General features: G+C 37.9%; 1 protein-coding gene across 1 annotated transcript in view; it reads right to left on the bottom strand.

Moving 5' to 3' along the window:
- The window catches only part of LOC118827732 (kelch-like protein 20), a 32029-nt gene extending 21545 nt beyond the window's left edge, over nt 1–10484 (bottom strand). Inside the window, exons 1-3 of the mRNA XM_036599174.1 lie at nt 10369–10484; nt 8424–8572; nt 5039–5222 (exon numbers count right to left, since the gene is read on the bottom strand). Coding sequence (XP_036455067.1) covers nt 5039–5222; nt 8424–8572; nt 10369–10391 — 356 coding nt within the window. The 5' untranslated portion in view covers nt 10392–10484. The remainder of the gene's footprint in view (nt 1–5038; nt 5223–8423; nt 8573–10368) is intronic.
- Between the last annotated feature and the right edge of the window lie 11188 nt (nt 10485–21672).

Genomic DNA, 21672 nt, shown 5'->3' with positions numbered 1-21672 from the left:
GAGCCCGACCCACATCACAGACTGTGATTACGAGCAGCAGAGTTACCAATGGGTAGTTAGCACCGGAAAACAGCAGCAGCGCCTCTAAAGACCGCTGAAGTCGTGTGTTATTCTGTAGTTGCCATTATGCTCATATTTGGAACTCTGGGTCGAAGCTGAAGTTCTTATTTATCAGCTTCTTGTTTGAAATTTTTGACTTTAAATGGTGCAGCATTTATTATTATAACAACTTAGGCACCAGAATGTAACTGCTGCACCATTTAAGGTGGAATGGGAACATCCAAACATTAAGCTGGTGAGTGTCTTTATCAGAAAATGTCACCAGCATCAAAAGGATAATGAGGATATTGTGATAGCCTAAATTAGCTTATCAAAGGGATATGTAGACACATTAAGCGGAGTCTGTACTGAATCTACATTAAAAACACACAAAAACCATTTAAAACACTGATTTACTACGCTGTGGTAATGATATGCGAATGCTCTGTAGGACCGCTTGATGGGTAGCATAAATTGTTAAAACATAGGCTATGGTGGTCTTATCACTTTGTGGTGTGTCAGCCTTTGTCAAAGATGACCAGATGAGTATTAAAAGAGGTGAAAACCACTTTCAGTCTAGTCCTGTTGAGCAGCGTAGGCTTACAGGGCTACCACAATGGCAAAGTGTGCTAGTTTGCAGATTTTTTGAGGAGGCTGCCAGTCTTATAATGTCAATTCAGTGTGCAGTAGCATTAGCTTACATGTAGAAAGAATTACATTTCAACTCTTTAACGACCTCGTAATTCAGAAGATCCAGTGATGTTTGAGAGAAAAAAAGTTGATGGGACAGAATGTATCAGCTTTGGAACATTTTTGATTACCACAGGATGCAACGGAGGCAGTTTTCGAAAACTCCATTCATTTTTCTCACAGAGAAATTCCTTTTAGACCCAGAGTGCATAAGAGTCACTGTGAAACTGGTAAACTATAGGCTAATACTGTATGTCTGTCACAAACTTCAAGTAATGCATGCAATATCTTTTAGAACCTTTAAATGTCTGTTTGTAACCTAGAACTGACAAAAAAGTTGTGAATCGCATTTAGCTTAGTGCTAACATAGCACTAGAATCCTATAGGGACGCTAGCAGAAGTTAGCTTTATAGTAGAATTGTTTTTTTTCCTAATGTTTTGAGTTTTGAATTTTATGGCCTGAAGTAAAAGTCTAGCTCTACTAGTCACAGTTTATCTCTGCTGTATGAGAACTGTATGGACTGGGGAGTGAGTGACATGTCTTTAATTTTACATACTACATCTTTCATACTACAACCCAAGTTTCACACTTCTATAACTTGAGAATACTCAGCCGTTTTGCATTGAAGTCCCTGTAGTTACTGAATAATATGCTTTTGTATGTAAAAAGCCTGGGATGTAAAGGGGTTTATTTGACCTGTATTTGGCCTGCTGATGTTTTGTTTATTAGACTTCCTGATTTGATTAATGGAATACTAATGTATCAAGACAACAAACGAGCTGAGCAGACACATTATAAACTAATCTCAAAAGAACCAGAGCAACTGCAGTCCTGTCAAACTCGATTTGCCGTGTTCTGTAGCCTGAGCCTGACGACACTACAGCAATCTGCTGTGTCTTAGCGGGGAAAATGAGTGGAGGGTGAGCCTAATGAAAAATACAACACAGCAATGCATCATAGCACAAAAATACCTTCCCTATATGTGCCACCACATCCAGCTGCTTAATAAAAAGCCTGTCTATTCTTGCCGCTGTGCCAAAACAGAGCAGGTGCTTTATCTGTTACAACAAAGCTATTATGGTCCGATCGATATTTGCCATCACTTGATGTCTGACTGCAGCTGTGATTTTAAAGGGCCCATATCGCAGGAAATCACATTTTTCTCACATTTTTAAAGGACCTTTATCTTACATTTTTCTTGTAATTTTTGTGTTTGTTTATGTATCAGAACAGTCATAAGTTATTTTTACATGACCATTTTCCATCCTCTCTTTATCCCTTACAATTAATCAGGCTGTTTTTGCTACTGCACCTTTAAGACTGTGTATGTAGGTGTATGTAAATGACTTTTTGTTCTGATTGGCTGCCCTGTGTTGTACCCAGTGTGAGTGTGAAACACCCCCTGAGGGGTCCCATGTTGGCTGACTTCTCCAGCATTGGCATGCTGCTAACTCAGTCGCCATTGTGGCATTGATTGGTTTAACAATTCTTGTTCTGAATATCCTTTTTTCTAGTTTGGTAATGTGGTCTTCTATGCATTAATTGAGATCTTAAATGTCTACTCTTCTGTCTTCGGTTTGAGAAATAAGTAACAATTCATTCTTCCCACCAAACTGCCGCAGCATATTGTAAAGGTTTTCAGAGGTATCCCAGGCATAGTTACAGCTGCTAGGCTCTGAAGAACCAACTCGGTGAGCCAATTTGCTACAGCGCCATCCTGAGGCAGAGCAGTGCTGCAGCTCTAGTTAATTAAGAATATCAACGACAGAAGCACATTGTTTCATGGGAGAAGCAAGTTAAACAATGATCTTTCCCTGAATTTGTATTTGAAAATCTGTTATTCTCTAACAGACAGCATAACGTTGCAATAAATTTACTTTCAGGGAACCTCCAAAATTTTTATTTTGAGACATTCAGGAGGTTAATTAGCTGGTTTCTGGGGCCCCCAGGACTGTGTCTCATTTAAAAAGCAGTTTGGGCTGAAACACTCCTCATAACTTCAGTGTGAATGGGTGGGGCTAAGTTGATGTAGGCTGAATAGGTGGACATGTAAGCGTATTGGATTTTGTGACATCACAAAAACAACGCATTCAAAGTGAGCTGTTTTTGCATCTATGTTTCCAAATATGGACTGTATGGAGTGAGGAGTAAATGGTACATTTTTCAACTTGAACAGTGTTTACATACTACAACTATCATGGAAATTAGGTTTTCTTTGATTTGGGCCCTTTAAAATAGTAGTGTTTAATACAGGATGTGCTGTTCAACTCCCCAGTCCATACAGTTGATGTATGGAAAATAAGATGCGAAAACAGACAACTTTGATTTCATTGTTTTTGTTATGTCACAAAAAACATTGCATGTACATCCACATACATCCACCTGTTCAGCAGTTTAGCGCCCCATTTCATTTTGAAGTTGTAAGGAGTGGTCATGTAAAAAATAATTAAAACTTAAGCTCTTTAACTGGTAATGAAGTGGTGGGTGTAATGCTGTGCAGGATGAGAGTAAAGGCCATGCAGTCCGATCTGGTTTCTTCTGATGATATCTGTAATTAAACAAGTATGCGTGGTAATTAATCAAGCCGTGGGATTTGGGTTTCTGTCTGAAGGGAATGGATTTATGCCAGGATGCTTTGGATGCTTCTCTGAGGTTGAAGATTTGTGAGATTGAACAGAGACAGATATGTGGCTCTCAGCAGTGAGAAGGTCAGTCTAGCGTGCAGCTCTCCAAAGGACATCACTCACATTAGCAGTGGACTCTATAAACAGAAAAGCTCCAAGTTCCAAGGAAATACACTGTCATTTTACACTGCTTTCAATAATATAAAGGAAATTTGGTTGCAGAGACATGTATATGCTAATAGTCCTACATAACTTCACAACTTATCAGGTTTCAATTATTAGTATAAAGCTGGTCATTTTTAGATGTGCCCAGAATAATGAACAAGGCAGATGCTTAAATGATCTGTATAACCTGTATAACATCAAGAAGGTCATACATTATAATAAAATTGACATCCAGAATCTCTCATTATATAATGATGATTATATCTACAAGTAGATAACTTGATTAAAAATGTAAATGTCATTTATATTTAATAATTGATCATTGTTTATAATCAAATGGTTTGTTATTTACGGTTTAAGGGGTAATTCATTTTTCAAAATTTCTGTACAATTAAGCAGTTAAAGGGTAGTTCCACCAATTTTTCAGAATTTCTCTATAATTCAATGTAGAGAAAGTCATTCAGGTTTGATGTGAACTGGCTCAGTGTAGAGAAACTTACAGAATCAGATTTCTTTACAGTGCTGATGATAGGAACCAGGGGTCACAATGTCTACAAATCAAATATCGCCATTTTATTTAGTATCCAAAGTGACCAGTGAACCCGGACATCTGATAGGGTTTTTATATGTAATGCTGCTAATGTTAAAATAGTGGTAAATCTGAAAATCTAAGTTTTATTTTGGGTATTATTTTTCCTTACAGCACCCTGCATGTCCCTTACCACCAGGAGTGGATGTCTCACAACCATCGTAAAACAATGTCTTAGGCATCAGTATTCATAACTGTTTTGTGTAATAAGTTTTTGTAAGGAGCTTTTAGAGATGTTAAACTCTCAGATGTCTGGTTCCTATCACCACCACTGTGAACAATTCTGACTCAGTAAGTTTCTCTAGAATAGAGCATTTCACATCAAACCACTCTGAATGACTTAATCATATTATTATACAGAAATATTGAAAAATGTCTGGGATTCCCCTTTAAGATGTAAACAAAGTTGTTCAGAGTGGTTTGACATGACATTTTCCATTCTAGAGGAATGTTAGTCAGAATTATTCACAATAGCTGTGATAGGAACCAGACGTCTGAACAGTTTAATGCCTCTAAAAGCTCCCTCACAGACACTTATTACATGAGATGGTTATGAATACACTGTCTAATAGCAAGCTGCTGTTTTACAATAATTTTGAGAGAAGGTTGAGGACACTTTCTTAGACACATTAATGGTGGAGAGGCACATTCAAGGCATTGTAAGGCAAAACAGTATTTAAACAAAACATATTTCCTCACATATACGACTATTTTTCCATTGTCAAAATTACATATAAAACTCAGAAGACAGATGTAGATTGACTGCTGGTTTGGATAGTAAATAAATTGGCTAGATTTGCATTGTAGATATATAACAAAACAAAAATTATTAATATGATTACTCATCACATACTTATAAACAGTGATATATAGAGCATGGTTTCCAGGCATGTCCACTCAGAAGACCACCACCATCTCTCTCGTCCTTACTTTTCCACGTTGCTCACACAGGTGACATCATCACGCCCGCCTACAGTGTAGATCATCCCAGCCAGGGCACAGACGGCCACGTCTCCACGGCGACCAGGCATGGGAGCCATCAGCCTCCACTCATTATATAGTGGGCAGAATCGCTCGACCGGGCATGAGGGGTCCTTTGGGGTCCAGCCACCAACTATCATAAAGCCAGGAGAGAGGAGGAGGGAGTTAGGCTGAAAGCAGAGTCATAACACCAAAAGAATGAGTTTAGATGAGGTCAAGAGAGCTACAGACACACAGAGTCAGTGCAGAATGAGGTGAAGACTGGATCAGCACGTACTTAGTAATGGAGCTCAACCTCCGTCAAGCGGTTCCTGCTGTCAGTTAAGTCTTAAATTGACAGTCTGATGAAAAATCAAGTTTACATTTTACACCCAATTTAGTTGATCAGCTAAGATGAGCTTGGTGCCTGAAGTTTGCTTCTTTAGTTTTTCACTGAAGCTGTGAAATTTACATACCTTTTCTTCATTTTTCAAACACTGAGTGGAAAATTGGCCAATCAGGAATTGTTTTTCACTATGGTATCAGGCTAGATATAGATAAGCAAGCTCTCCTATTGGTGAGGACATCAACAGCTGAAGAGAAGTGCTAACGCATTAGAATAACCAGCATAATTAGAAAGTGACAGAGGAGTCAAACAATCACGTCTTTAATTTAATTTGAGAAAAAGGTCACACTAGGCCTTCTGGAAGTCCTAGATACATCAGTGACTGTGATTATGGGGGGTAGCCTCATCAATGGGTTCTTAGAAATAGAAAACAGCAGTGGCAGCTCTATAACAGAGCTCACTACTGAAAGAATGTCTGTCACAAGCTTCAAGTAAAACAAGCTATGTCTTTTAGAGACTTCAAAGGTCTATCTTTAATCTAGAATAGCAAAAAATATAGTTTGGTGACAGTTTAGCACTAAAAACTACTACAATCCCATAGGGGCACTAGAAGAAATTCAATTTTTTGTAGAGGTGAGTTTTGACATTTATGGATCAAATTGGAGGCCTAGCTCTACCAGTCATGGTGCTACAGTTGTAATTAGGTACTTGTGCATCCATTAAGGCACAGTATCACAAAGTGTTATCAACCCGACTGATTGAGCTAGAGAGAAAGAGATTTGTAACAAGTGATTTTCAGATCTCAATAAAAATGTAACTAGTAGAAAGTGTTGTTTTTCTTAAATGTAAAGGTACGAGTATTCTATATCAATAACAGTAACAGCACAGTTACAAAGTACAATTATTTAAGTAAGTTGACCACTTCTTGGGGTTTCAGGCTAGCACACACATTTAAGATACCAGATGTAAAGTGAACAATTTGACCTTATATCACTGCTGTCAGAGCAAAACCTTCAAAATTTTACAGGAGAAGGAAAAAATATACTTTACTGTCAATGTAAGTCAGTGGAACCAGACTTCTTTCCAAGTCATTTTGGGCCATTTATTTTTGTCCATTCATCATGAAATCTACACACAATGCCAAGGGCAACAGGCATTTTCAAAGTGTGCCAAAAACTGAAGAATGGAGATGAGGTTTCGTTCCGACAGCAGCAATATGGGTTTCCTTCCTTTTCATTTATTAGGCAGATATGTTAACACTCTCTTGTTTATTCTTATCACAATTAGATATAACCAATGGATTGTGACGTCTTTGTTATTCTTTGGTTTGTTGACCACTAAAATGCTCCAATGTCCTGTTAGGAGACTATTTGACCCTCTGTAATACTTATTTCAGGTGGAGATCTCTGGGCTTTTACCAGCAGCTTCTCCCCAGCTGTGATTCTTAAATAAACATATTACTGTGGAGATTCAATTGTGACTCATAGTTTAACGGATTTCTTGTGTTTATGAAGGATGGTTATCATGCTTAACAACTCAATATGGATTGAGGCAAGTGTGATGATTTAGGCACAGATACTGGTGGGGTGAAAGATTCCATTTCATATTACATTAGTCTTGTTGCTCCGGTGCAAATCTAAATAAGCAAACTACAGACACCAAACATACTGACTGACTACATTTGAGCTAAAGGGAAAGTAGAAATGTAAGTTTCTTGTAAAATTCTTTAGCTTAAAGAGGTCCTTTGGAATCCAATATGTTGCATTGTCAATGAGCTAGCACTAATAAGAAGAGTCTACTAAAATCAAGAAATGGTTTAGGCATAACAGAATAATAGATAACAACAACTAACTTATCATTTGCAATATGCTTAAAATAATAACTGTAATTTACAATCATAAATCACAACACTTTCGTCCCCAGGTGCCTCCGACAGGTCTGTCAGGACACTATCGAAAGTGACATCACAGCGGAAATTTACTGCCCATTAAACACTTGGAGCTGGAGCTTTCAGAGCTGAATTAATATGAAACGAGTTCCAAAAATACCAGCGCTCATCTCAGCGCAGCTGCTGAGAATTTATGGCCTTGTTGCTGGGCCTGTCTGCAGTCTGCTCTCTTATAAACCCTTTCATGCTGATCTAACAGTAGCTTTTCAAGCTCAAATCCTCACCTAACCCTGATCGATATGAGAGAACATGCAGGCCGTGTCTCAGATCAGTGTGGGGGGCCACTGTTAAAGATGCTCTGAGCACGTAATGTGAAAGAGCTGAACTGATAGTACAGGGTGTGAGTTCTGGTTACAAATGCTCAAAATGTGGAAACAGTCAAATAGTTTTTGAAATAATTAATAACATGATTTAAACTAATGACTCAAGTAATAGTCACAGTCAGAATAAAAGCCAATATTTTGAGAAAATAATCCATATTTTTAGATAACAGTCAAAACTTTGACATGCTGCTGCTAGAAAATGTGATTCATAATTGATGTTTTTCTCTACCTGGTGCAAATAAGCATCCATAAAGAATAAATAAAAATATCTATGAACAGAATATTTTGGACAAAGTCCTTCATCAACTGTGCAAGCAAAGTGCTTGGGAAGCAGTAGACACATTTTCTGTTATTTTAAATGGAATAAATTGTATAAAATATATAAGGTATTAATCTTTTGCTATTAATGTTACTCTAAAAATAATGCACATATGCTGAGCAATGAGTGAACATTGACATTGGCATAAAGAACCACATTTAAAAGTCCTAGATGGCCGTAGAGTCCAACTCTAAACCTTTAATAAAGCAGTGCAATTTATATGCATCCACAAGAAATATGCAAAAAATCCCAGAGGAAATTCCTGGGCCTATAAAAAGCCTTTGTGCAGACACGTTTGGGTGGGAAGCTAATGGGAGTATAGCATTACTCTGAGGTAAACAGAATGGACTTCACAAATCTCAGATTGTGGCTTCATGTGTTTGTCTTGACTTTATAAAGTACACAGTCTGAACACTGACCTATAAATATTGTGCCAGGGAGCTGCTCTTTGAACTGGCCAGGTCGCTGGTGCAGGGAGCCATGGTGACCTCTCACTGTCCGAAGGCCATTGAGCCTTTGTTTCTGCTTCTTAAGTGTGACATCCTTTGGTTGTTCAAGTAGAGCTGGCCTAAGATGGAGATTCAACACAAGCAATCATGAGTTACAGGTTTAGTACATACATGCACGTTTTGTTTAGGACACATATCATCACTATGGTAACAAAAAAAACTCAATTGGTAACTTTATAGCTTTTATATGACTTTTCATGTTAACGTAACAAGTTTATTCCAAGTTATATTGAAGCATTTCTATTTGACTCTTCATCATGAAATGTTCACACAATGCAAACAGCAGCTGGCCTTTTCAAATAGTGTAGAAAAATGAAAGAAAAGAACAGAGAATGGAGTTACAAACAAGGTGTAAAATACAGGGGGTCTTGGGGGGTCTGGGACTCAATTAGTGGAAGACTGCATTATCCAAACTAGAAAAGAGCCTTTCCAAGAGAAGTATTATTGAGCCAAACATTTTGGTGCCATTGAAGCTAGCACCAGCACCACTAAGGTTTGTATATTAGCAGTTAGCCAATGTTGGAGTATCCAACCAACATGGGACCCACCAAATACCAAGGATCATTTCGCACACTGCTTACAAAGTTTTGTTGAGAGAGAGAACATCAAAGGGACATTGATTATTTTACATTTACAACCTCACTAAAAAAATCCGACTTAACACAAGTGTGAATTATTATTTTTACCAAGTTGATTTAGTGAGAAGCCACAAATGTCAGAGCGATAAAAAGTTTTAGAAGCTATATAAAGATTTCTTTATTGCAATGAAAAAGATAAGATAAGGCATCTAAAGAGTTAATTGCATATTCCTCTACCAGCTCATCCTGAGTTGAGTCAACTGGATGGATTTTTGGTGATTTTTAGACTAGACTAGATAGGTTAAAGGTATCTATCATGATAGGCTTGATATACATGAAACCATCTACCCTTGTCCAAAAAAATCTGAATCTTTCCACCATACAAAGTTCAAAACATCATAATGTACAAGACTCAGAAGTGATCTGACCTGTCTATCACATCAGTAGCTGTACTCGGCACATGGAGTGTAATGTATACATCCTATATTAATTGACCCAGAGTTTTATCTGTTTGTTTGTTTGTTTTGGCTTTGTAGCTATGGTGTAGCATATTAAGTAACCCTGCTGAATGTGAACAGGGCTTCAGTCCCTGATTGGGCAGGAATGCCATGCTATACCAATAATAGAGTCCTTGGGCAAGACACCAAACATTCTCCTATCTCTGAAAACATGATTAAAATGTAAGCCACTCTAGATATGCCATATTTGTAATGTAAAAAATAATAATAAAAATAACATTATTATTAATGTTAGTACAACTTAAACAATTGCCTAGTTATTCCTCTTAGTGCAGTTAAGTTTCTTAATAAGCTAAACAAGGAAAAGGTAGCAGAAATTGGAGCTGAGATTTTTCTTTTGATGTTTGTGAAAACATTTTTACAGTGATGATGGAAATTAGAAAGTACCTTATTATTTGATATAAAAGAAACTTAACTACTGCAATGACTTTCATAAGTTACTACATAGCTATCACAATGTATCATTCACTGATAGATATGATACAGATTAACTGGTAAAAATATCTGTGTGTACAAATCAAAATGTCCTCATCAGCAATATAACCCTCAGTAATCTCAGACTGAAATCAGTTCAATTACTAATAATACTAATAATAATCATGCAATGTCAGAAAGGCATGTTCTGTCCTTGTCTACACACCACAGTGTAATTACGCTAGGCCTAATAACTTATCAGCTTCATCATCAACTGTAAACAGTCACACGTAGCGCTACATTCCTTCATCAACACCAATCACTTCAGCACATGCTAGTATTTACCCCTGCTCACAGTATATCCCCATCCTTCTGCAACACCGCTCTTCAGAAAGTTCCGGTCCCTGTCGCCTGGTGCTAAAGGACCAGCGAAGGTCAGCTGTTTCTTATATATGTGGGTCAGCAACCCACCCTGTTCAGTGTGGTTACAGCCTGCATCTTCAAGTGTGTGGGAGGTGATCATGTATTAAGCTCTTCATAGAGACCAAATGTCCTTGTGATAATGGGAAATGTGAAAACCTTGATACTGTAGGGACATTTAGTTGGTCCCCATGAGGACCATAAGCTGTCTTTTATTACAAATTTTCCAAATAATGTAGCATCTATTTAAAAAAATATGTCAGAACCAAAAGACATCTGTGGTTATGTTGGCATTAGCTACAGTCATACAGAAGTAAATGGAAATATCCCACAAAGGCAGCAATACAAACTCGTGTATGCATTTGTGTGTTGATTCAGATTAACTGGTGTTTCCCTCTGTAACATCCCCCCCAGTGATAACTGTGCCTTTCAGTCAGCTGAAGAAACATTAGAAGTCCAGAGATGCCTGCCAAAGCTGCCCTATTAATCCAGCATCTCTATAGCTGATGACATTAACTCTGCTCAGTTGGCACTGATACAGTAGAATATGGATATAACTGGTACAAACAGAATGGAGGGAATTTCTTTAAAATGTACATACACTCAGAGGAAAACAGGTTTGAAATGGTTGCATGGTGTAGAGACGTACTCTAAAAAGGACGCAAAAACAGCGTCTTCACGAACACTGAAGTTGCTGCTAAAGCCTGAGTGGACTGATAAATCACTCTGATGATCACTTATTATTCTCAGTGTGACTAAACTTCTTTGAGCGATGATGGAACTGAACAGTAGCCTTGTTCACAAGTGATGAGCTTAGCATCGGTGTTGTGCTGGACTAAGTACGTTTTGTGACACACATGGCATTCAGAAAAAAATCACATAGGTAAAAAGTGTATGATCAAATTAGCACAATTGTGTTATTGGGAGATCGCAAACTGTTTGGTTCATTCATGAGGCGGCAGTAGGATTATGGGAGCATGATGAAAGGACCAACACAAACAGTCCAAAATTGTTTCCATTTTTATACAAATGTTTCTTTACTTTGAAAGGAAGTAATTAGAACAGGACATTTCAATTTTAACCTTTTCTTTTGGTCCATTCTTCATCTAATTTTAGCACAGTGTAAGGGGCATTTTCAATTCAATTTAAATTTTCATTCTCTTTAAAACAACAATTTTTTTTACATTACATATTATTTTAACTTTGTTTTTTTGCTGTTGTTGAGGTGTTATCAGGTGGTTCAGCCACACTCATTGCTAACAGGTGGATCAAATTAAGCACATTTCCTTGCACTCTCAATACACTGTCAGTAAAATGGGTCTTACTGATGAGCTCAGTGACTTTAAAAGTGGCATTGTCGTAGGATGGCACCTCTGCCACAATTCAGTTTGTGAAATTTCTGTCCTGCTAGATCTGCCCCTGTCAACTGTAAGTGCTATTATTGTGAAATGGAAGCACCTAGGAGCAACAACAGCTTAGCCACAAAGTAGTAGACCATGCAAACTCACAGAGTGGGGCCGGCAAGTGCTGAAGCGCACAGTGCCTATCCACTGTTAAAACGCTCACTAACTGGAAGCAACATCGGCAAAAGAACTGCGCATCAGGAGCTTCACAAAATGGGTTTCCATGGCTGAGCAGCTCCACACAAGCCTAAGATCAAAATGCACAATGCCAAATGGGGGAGTGGTGTAAAGCACTCTGTCACTGGACTCAGCAGTGGAAACACATTCTGTGGAGTGACGAATTACGCTTCTCTATCTGGCAGTCTGATGGACAAGTCTGGATTTGGTGAATGTCAGGAGAACGTTATGTGTCTGACTGCATTGTGCCAACTGTAAAATTTGGTGGAGGAGAGATAATGCTATGGGGTTGTTTATCAGGGGTTGACCTAGGCCTCTTAGTTCCAGTGAAGGGAGATCTTAATGCTTCAGCACACAAAGACATTTAGGACAACTGTATGCTTCTAACTTCATGGGAACAGTTTGGGGAAGGATCTTTTCTGTTCCAGCATGACTGTGTCCCAGTGCACAAAGCAAGGTTAATAAAGGAATGACTGGGTGAGTTTGGTGTGGAAGCATTTGACTGGCCCACACAGAGCCCTGACTTCAACCCCATCAAACACCTTTGCGATTAACTACAACAGAGATTGCGAGCCAGGCCCTCTCGTCCAACATCAGTGTGTGTGTGTGTGTGTGTGTATATATATATATATATATATATATATATATATATATATATAACACACACACACACACACACACACACACACACACATATATATATATATATATATATATATATATTTATATATATATATATATATATAAGGCAAATGTATGGTGGAATTTGTATTATCTTCAGGTGACTCTGAAAATAGCTAATGTCCCAAAATCATTTCAGCAATTTTAAGAACACACAGATGTACTTTGTACAAACCTTCCACACAGTGTGTGTGCTGGATGTGACACTCTTGGCTTATAAACTCTGCTGAATAAATCTGCTTTTATGGCAGGCTCGCTGATTTAGCTCTTTTGGCTTATTGTCATGCTGCCCTTTAAAAATGTAAACATCTGCATATTCATTCCCATGAGGAGGTGCAACTGAAAACGCTCTCTAGTTTTTGTAAGTGACCGTAAACACCAACAGTATATGAACTGGACAAGAGTGCTTTAAATCAAAACAAAGGACTTTTGCAACACCTGCTGAAACTAACTCTCCATTTGGATACTTTCTTTTCAAATAAGCCAACATAGCTTAGCTGGTTATGATAGTATTGTTTGGGTTGCAGCAATGGAGATATTCAATATTTAAAAAGGGAGGCAAATCTGAAAACAAATCAAAAACAAATTTCAGATTTCAGATCATATATACAGATAATAATAATAATAATAATGATGATAATCGTCATCATCATCATCATCATCAGTCACAGTAGTTATTTTTAAAGTGCTTTTCCAAACGCATACTTTATGTAACTTCTTCCTCCTCCATCTTAGAATCTGTGAGCATCCGTGTACAGAACACCATGGCCTTTTGATTGCATAACAAGATCTCCTCCAGCCACAAGCCTGCTGCCAGAACACTGGACAGCAATATATCATCCTTTATCAGAGCATGTGCAAGGCCTGTTTATTAGTGTCCCAGAGTCAAAGTGTCGTACCTGCTAAACCTTTATACCTGCTGTTAAGAGCAAGGAATCCAGTTCACTAAAAATGTAAATAGAGTCAAATCAATCAAAGCTACCGACCTTTAGTTTAAAAAGTTTTTCAGTGTCTACTCCAAAACTCCTCAACTGCTACCTGAGTATGAGCTAGTGTACAGTCATTAAAGGAATGTGGTCACACATGCCACCAAAGGTCATCTTGGGCATCCCACCCTTAGCTTCTCCATAAACTCTATTCATTAATGAGAGGTTAAAGGTGACTTGGCTATGACACAGTCATAAACATGTTTTTACCATTGAAGGACTGTTTTTTAAATAAAAGAGTTTGATATAGTTTGTAAATCATTATTAAAGTCTGAAACATACTACTCACCTCCCATTCCACACAGTCCATATGCAGAAACTAAGCTGCAAAAACATTGTTTTTTTTGTGATGTCACAAAAACCAAACACAATATTTATATACCTGCCCAGCAGTTTAGCCCCACCCATTCACCTTGACGTTATAAGGAGTGTTTCAGGCCAAACAGCTTTTTGAAAGAGGCACAAAATGGGCAGCCAATCAAAACAGAGGTAATTTACATATTTACATTATATTACATTTTATGTGTGGGCAGGAAAAACACTGAATTTGCGGGCGCAGGTGGACGTGATGGAGGTGATGTATGGTTAAAGGGAGTGCGTGCAGGCATCAATAATCAGGCCCATGCAGACTTCTAGTCATGATATCTGCACACAAATATAGCCATTTTATATACTATCCAAAACCACCAGTGTTTTATATGTAATGTTGGTAGTAAACTAGTGGTAAATCTGAGAAAATACATTTTCTTTGAGACTATTTTTCATCACAACACCCTGCATTTACCTTTCCTCTCTGAATGTATGTAAAAATATGTTTTAGAATACGTTTTTATTTAAGAAAAGTGTAAATACATGCACTGTGTTTATAACTATTTCATGTAATAGTTTTCTGTAAGGAAGCTTTTTGAGGCATTAAACTCTTCAGACATCTGGATCCTATCACCAACAAGGTGAACAATGTGGACTCTGTTTCACTAGAACAGAGTAATTCACATCAAACCACTCTGAACAACTTTGTTTATATTGTAACAATTTAATTATGCACAATTAATTTTTAAAAATGAAATTCCCCTTTAAGGTGTTTATTGGGACATCTCACACACATGCCTTGAGCCCAAGGCCTCTTATACACTTCAGCCAATAAAAAGTCATTCTGACTAGAATCTAGATTGAGCTCCTCCCTGCCTGTATAATCATATTAACATGTAAATAAAGGACAATAACTAATCCTACATCAGCCCTGTTAGCACCTGTTACACTGAAGAATAAGAAGATAATGAGAAAAACACACTAAGCACAAAAATGCGCGTTTAAAAAAAAAGAAAAAAAGAAAAAAATTTAATGACAGCCTTGGGAAGCTGACTCATTTTTGATACAGAGCAGCAAGAAGGCGGTTTTGTAAGCGAGCTCATGCTGAAACTAGACCTTAGAGGAGAAAGCAACATTAGAGCAGCACTAAAAAACTGAGACGAATACTGGCACAATCCATGAGAGCCGTTAGAGTCAGGGTTCAGGTTGTTGTTGCCAAAACGATGCTTCAGGATACTTCTTGAAGGCCGACTTGAAAGCAGCGCGCAGCAAAGAATTACAGAGCAATACTTAGATTCACTGACTCAGCAAATTCAGTACAAGGTCATGATGCAACCACATGACTGATTGCGTTTCGCCACTGTATAAAATTAACCACAGCGTGTTCTCGTTTCACCAGTGTAAACTGCCTCTGGTCTTTCAGCAGCTTGTTACTGACCCTATCTTGAGTGTAAATTACCCCTGCAAGCAGCAAGCTTGCTTTAACTTTTTAATTGTTGTTACTTGTTTGTTTGTTCACTCATCCATATAGAAGAAAAACATGTGTACATATATTTGCTAATAATTAAAAACTATGAGCATTAAATGCTAATATACACTCACTCAGCAATCTGGTTAGGTCCTCCCTTTGCTCTCAGAACAGCCTCAATTCTTCCTGGTATGGATTCCACAAGATGTTGGAAACATTCCTTTGAAATTCTGGTCCATGTTGACATGATTGCATCATGCAATTCCTGATTTTTCAGGTGCACTTTTATGCTATGAATCTCCCGTTTTACCACATCCCAAAGGTGTTCTATTGGATTCAGCCTGGAAAGACTACTGAAGAACACTGAATTCAATGTCATGTCCACAAAACCAGTTCGAGATGACTTTTGCTTTGTGCAATATCAAGCTGGAAGTAGCCAATAGAAGATGGGTAAATTATGGCCATGAGGGGATGTACATGGTCAGCAACAATACTCAAATAGGCTGTGGCAGTCAAGTAATGACTGACTGGTATTAACAGTCCCAAAGTGTACCAAGAAAATATTCCCCACACCATTACACCACCTCCACAAGCCTGGACTGTTGACAGAAGGCAGGTTGGGTTCATGGATTCATGCTGTTTGTGCCAAATTCTGACTCTTCTGTCTGTGTGCCTCAGCAGAAATCAAAATTTATCAGACCAGGCTATGTTTTCCCAGTCTTCAACTGCCCAGTTTAGGTGAGTTGTGCTCACTGCAGCCTCAGTCTTTTGTTCTTTGCTGACAGAAGTTGAACCCGACATGGTCTTCTGCTGTTGTAGCCCATCTGCCTCAAGGTTCAACATGCTGTGCATGCTGAGATGCTTTACTGCTCACCACAAGTGTACAAAGTGGTTATCTGAGTTACTGTAGCCTTTCTGTCAGCTTGAATCATTCTGGCCATTCTCTGTTGACCTCTCTCATAAACAAGGCATTTGTGTCCACAGAACTGCCACTCACTGGATGTTTTTTCTTTATTGCACCATTCTGAGTAAGTTCTATAGACGGTCATGCGTTAAAATCCCAGGAGATGCGCAGTTATAGAAATACTCAAACCAGCCTGTCTGGTGCGAACAATAATGCCACAGTCAAAACAACTGAGTTCCTGATTTTTCCCCATTTTTATGGTGGAACATAGTCTAAAGCCGCTGACCGATATCTGCATGATTTTATGCATGGCACTGCTGCCACACGATTGGCTAATTAGATAATTGCACAATACTCGGGGAGTGTGATGTCTTAATGTATGTAAGTTAAATATATTCAAATGTGCATCTGTTTATGTGTACATATACACAAGTTCAAACTTATGAATGTGTTATATACTTATTGATGCCAATATACCCACATATACAGACCGGTAAAAAAGGAAAAAACAACATAAAGCATCTTAGTAAGGGCACCACGAGCAACACAAAGAGCTGAATGCAAGTCGGTATAGATTCTACACGTCACTGGAGTTATACTACATGGATGGAACACCGTTTTTCCAAACATTTTCCCTCAACTGGAAAAAAATCTCATAAGTGTTCAATTGAGGTCTGGTGAATGGACAGCATATGATTTATCATTTTCATACTAATCAAACCTCTCAGCCACCCCTGATGCATGGGATGGGCGCATTGTACTGGAAGAGCGTACTCCTATCAGGATACGAGTGTTTAATCATAGAATGAAGATGTCCAGACAGAATAACATTGCATTGTTTTGCAGTGGCCCTTCCATCTAAGGGGACAAGTAGACCCAAACCATTCCTGTAACATGACCTTCATGGCGTTACAGAGCCACTGGACCTCCTCACTGCAGGGGTCAAGCATTCAGGCTATTTTTTTTTATGTATACCATACATGCACATCCACATCTTTGTAGTTCAGTGCTACTACTGAGCTCTCAAATGTACATTTGTCTTTGTAATGAGAGGTTCATGCACTGAAAGTCTACTACAATATTTCTCTCTATGTAATTGTGGCTGGCCTGTTCTTGCTGACACAGTCCACAATACAGATTCCAACCCTATTCACTGTCTTTCCAGTAGATCTAAATGGAAATGCCGCTTCAGTCGCTGTTCCTGTTGAAACACTAGCCAGCTGAGCAGTCTATGTAACTGAAGCTTCTGTCAACTATGCTCCACTAATGAAAAGTCACTTAGATCTTTCCCTTATGTTATCTTGATCCAAAATCAGTCAAGTGGGTCTGCTCAGTGTTTATATTTATACACACCACAGAGCATGGTAGGCTGTTAAATGTTCAATTTTATCAAACAGTTTGCTTGTATGGAAGCAGCTGTACTCATTCTGTTTCCCCACTCATATATTCAAAATTTTTCTATTCAGAATTTTTCATATCTGTATGTTTATATATTGAAACATTACATTAAATGTTATAGTATACGTTTTGCTGAATATGTATGTAATTAAATATAAAGGTTTATATATCCAAATGGTATTTGGTATAGAACCGTTACATGTGTAGCAGACCAAAAGTCAGGGGGTTATTTTGTGGGGCAATGCCTCACCAACCAATCTTCATGTCCCACTAAACCCACATCTTTTAAAGTTCCAGGGACCACAGAGTAAAATATCAAAAATGTTTGTATGATGCTAAACTTGAGTGTTGTATTAAACATCTAGCAAATCTTGGATGAAGAATATAAGATATAAATATGATAAAACACAGCTTAAACACTGTTGTGGGGCTAATGAGCAGCTTGATTGACAGCTCTCTGTCCAGCACTCCTAACCTACTCCAATGGATAAAAAAAGGGCACGGATGAACAAATATGCAGATGGACAGATGGACGGATGAACCAATGCATGAATGAAGGAAGGGATGAACAAACAATGTTTATGTATAGATAAACAAATGAATGGGTGACAGGCAGCTACAGACAGGTGGTCTAGCTTGCTAGCTTGCTAGCTTCTGGTTAAGGTGGGTTAGCTTTAGCTTGCTAAATCTTTCCTAATCTGAAACAGTTTTGTGTGGGTGGGCAAGAGACAGCCTTGTGATTGATAAGGGGAATCTTATGGAAGTCTAACCCAAAATTGGGACCATCCAAGGAGAGAAATATGGTGAAATGTATTGGTCATTTATTGGTTATTGGAACACTATTTAAAGGATATACTGGGAACATGTTTACCAGTTGCCTGCAAGTACAAGATTAACCTAATTAGAAAGAAAACACTGTAGGTTTAGGTTCTCTGGGTCTTTAATACATACTTCTATAGTGTCAGGGAGCAAAAACAAAGTGAAACTAACCTTCTTGAGTGCTGCTTCTGTTTGCCATGGGCATCCGATATTAAAGGCTAAAGGAAGATGCATCGCTTTGTGCTGGCTGTGTTTTAGGGATGCGCTGTATATCATGGCAAGATAAATCAGCTAACAGATTTCCTAAACAGATAAACCCTTGGTGATTTGCTGTGAATGTGGCTCAACTGCTGATTCTCTGGACAGATCTACCACACATTAATCACTCTTTATTTTCCTTATTTTTCCAGTGCATGCTTCTTCAAGAAACAATGCACTGCATATGCATTGCAATGGCATAGCTCCAAAAATACTTCTTTATTTTTCTGTTTACTTTTCCTCATACTGTGCCAAATTAAGTGTTAGTCCAAAGTTATCATCTTGCAACAATTGTCATCCATATTACATCAGTGTCACACATGGAAAGGGCCGGACATGTAAGTGGAACTTGTCATTGCACATTTTAAAATACCTGCCAGGCAGCAAAGAAAGACAGGAAGTGCTCAGTTTAGTGACCATATAGAAGAACAAGTGGCCAGTACATCTTATGGTGAAAGGAAACCACGTCAGTCAGTCAGAATGGGATTAGAGTGGTCAGCAAAATCCATAACTGGACCTCAAACCTGAAGCCTTCCACTGGGTAGGGAATCAGGTGGAAAATGCTTCAGTATGATATACATAACAATAAATTGATATCTTGGCAAGAGAAAGTATCTTAAATTTAGACAGTAAATCTAGTATTTCTCAATATAAAATTATTATATTATATTATATTATATTATATTATATTATTAGATTATTCAGCATAGACATTCTAGACATTCTTGACATTTTTACTTATTCAAAGAGATTTTATCAAGTGAAAGTATGACACTGCAGTGAAAGGTCATTTACTTCTTTCAGTCATCATTCCTGTAAGATAATTTCACTTAAACTTTAATTCATAAAATTACTTAAAATATCTTAAAAATGTTACATAAAAATGTCTATAAAAATTTGGAAAATCTTATTACGTTGTAATTACACTATTACATAACAATGAGAAATATTAAATATGCAGCCTACATTGAAGTCATTTAAGACTTGCCACAATATCATTTATTACACTATACTGTAGATTTTAGTTCAGGTCTGTGCACTGAAAAAAAGTGTTGAATGTACTTGATCCAAATGTGTACACTGGTTCCACATGAATAAAATGTATGACATCAATGGGCTTTTTTTCAACACAATTCTTGTGTCAGAGGCATCAGGATTTTGCTGGAGGTTTTTAGATCGCGCTGTATGTCTTTTATGTCATACACACAGCTTCAAAAAGCAGGTCCAGCTTGATGTTTACGTATCAAATGCAAAATCAATGTTATACTGATGAAGATATGATGACAATAATAGATAATTTGCTTACATTCTCAGAAGAGTTCTCTCCTTCAGCCTTCTCGCAAAAGTCAGATTCATCTGCTCATTGGTGTCCAAATCACAATTGATGTTACAAAATCTTCTTCCATACTTTGCATGTAATTACATATTACCACCAGAGAGGTCTCCCAATCCCCAAATCTTATGGTTGCAGTTTTTTCCCAACTCTCTCCAATTTAGATATATCCAATTCCACTCACTAGCTAGGAACATAATGCAGTTTTGATAAAAAAAACAAAAAAAAACAAAGATGTCTTGGCTAATCAATGACATTTGGAGTAAATTGAGAATCATTCCCATATAATAAATCAAAGTATTTATTATAGACGAGTCTAGGGTCTAACTAATGCCAGGCAAAATGTGACATGGACATTTTATGTGCTTAAACAGGTTGACGTCTTGATGGCCGTAATATAGCACCATTTTGAAGCATATAAATAACTCACAGTACAGCCTCCATATAACAGGGTTAGTTTAAACAGTGTTACAACTAAGCCTCCCCAAATACACAAACTAAGACATATCCTATTTAGCCTGGAAGGTTCAACTGAACTAAACAACATAGAGTTGTATTGAAGTAATTGTGCTTGCATTGATTTACCAGCCGAATGTCATCCCCAATTATGTGGAGGTTGCTTTTAAAATACTGATTAAATTTGCTGGAATATTTTTGAAAGTATTAAGCAAAAACTAAAATGCATTAGACTGTGAGTTCTGCTTTACCAGTATTTTCCAGTACTGGTTGTTGAACAGTCCTACACTGCATATTAGTGCTTTCAATACTGTAGCATACTTTTCATACATGAGTTTAAACTCATGAATGGCCCCTTTGTTCATGCACAATTTGTTGGCCACTCTCTACCCGATTCATCATTGGTCAGTTTATGACCACATAACTCTTGCTGGCTGGATATTTTTGGGTGGTAAACCACTTTCAGCCCAGCAGTGACAGTGAAGTGTGTAAAAACCCCAGCAACACCATTGTGCTAGATATACTTCTACCAGTACCAGCTGTGTTCCTGTGGTCAGAAACTGACCAATGATGAAACGGGTAGAGGATGGCTGACAAGTTGTGCATGACAACAGATGAGCTACAGTTTGTAACTCCACACTTCCAAGGTCCATGGGTCAGTGTAGATGGTATAATACACTAAGGTATGGGCCTGGTTTCCTAAATATGGTCCTGGACTAGGCCTGCACTGCGTATTACATTTTTCCACTCCTGCCTCAACTCATCAGCTAATTGACAAATGCTTTGAGTTTAAATAAACACAGTAAAAACATTAAAATGTGCAGTGATTCTTACCTGTTTAGTGGGCCTAGTGCACAGTGAGACAAGTGCATCCTAAAATCTACAACCTACTTCAAATACCTTTTTAATCTCCATCTGCTGCATCTTCAGCAAACTATTTGTCACTTAAAAGAACAGAAAATTGCTTAACTCAAAGCACGCTTGTAATAAAGGCAAGTGAACAGTTCCTTCAGTGCCTCTGCAGAGAGAGTTTCTGC

Source organism: Colossoma macropomum, unplaced genomic scaffold, assembly GCF_904425465.1.
Source record: "Colossoma macropomum unplaced genomic scaffold, Colossoma_macropomum, whole genome shotgun sequence".
NCBI classification, from domain to species: Eukaryota; Metazoa; Chordata; class Actinopteri; order Characiformes; family Serrasalmidae; genus Colossoma; species Colossoma macropomum.
Note: the sequence above shows the minus strand (reverse complement) of the source record. Positions and strands in the feature narration are given on the sequence as shown.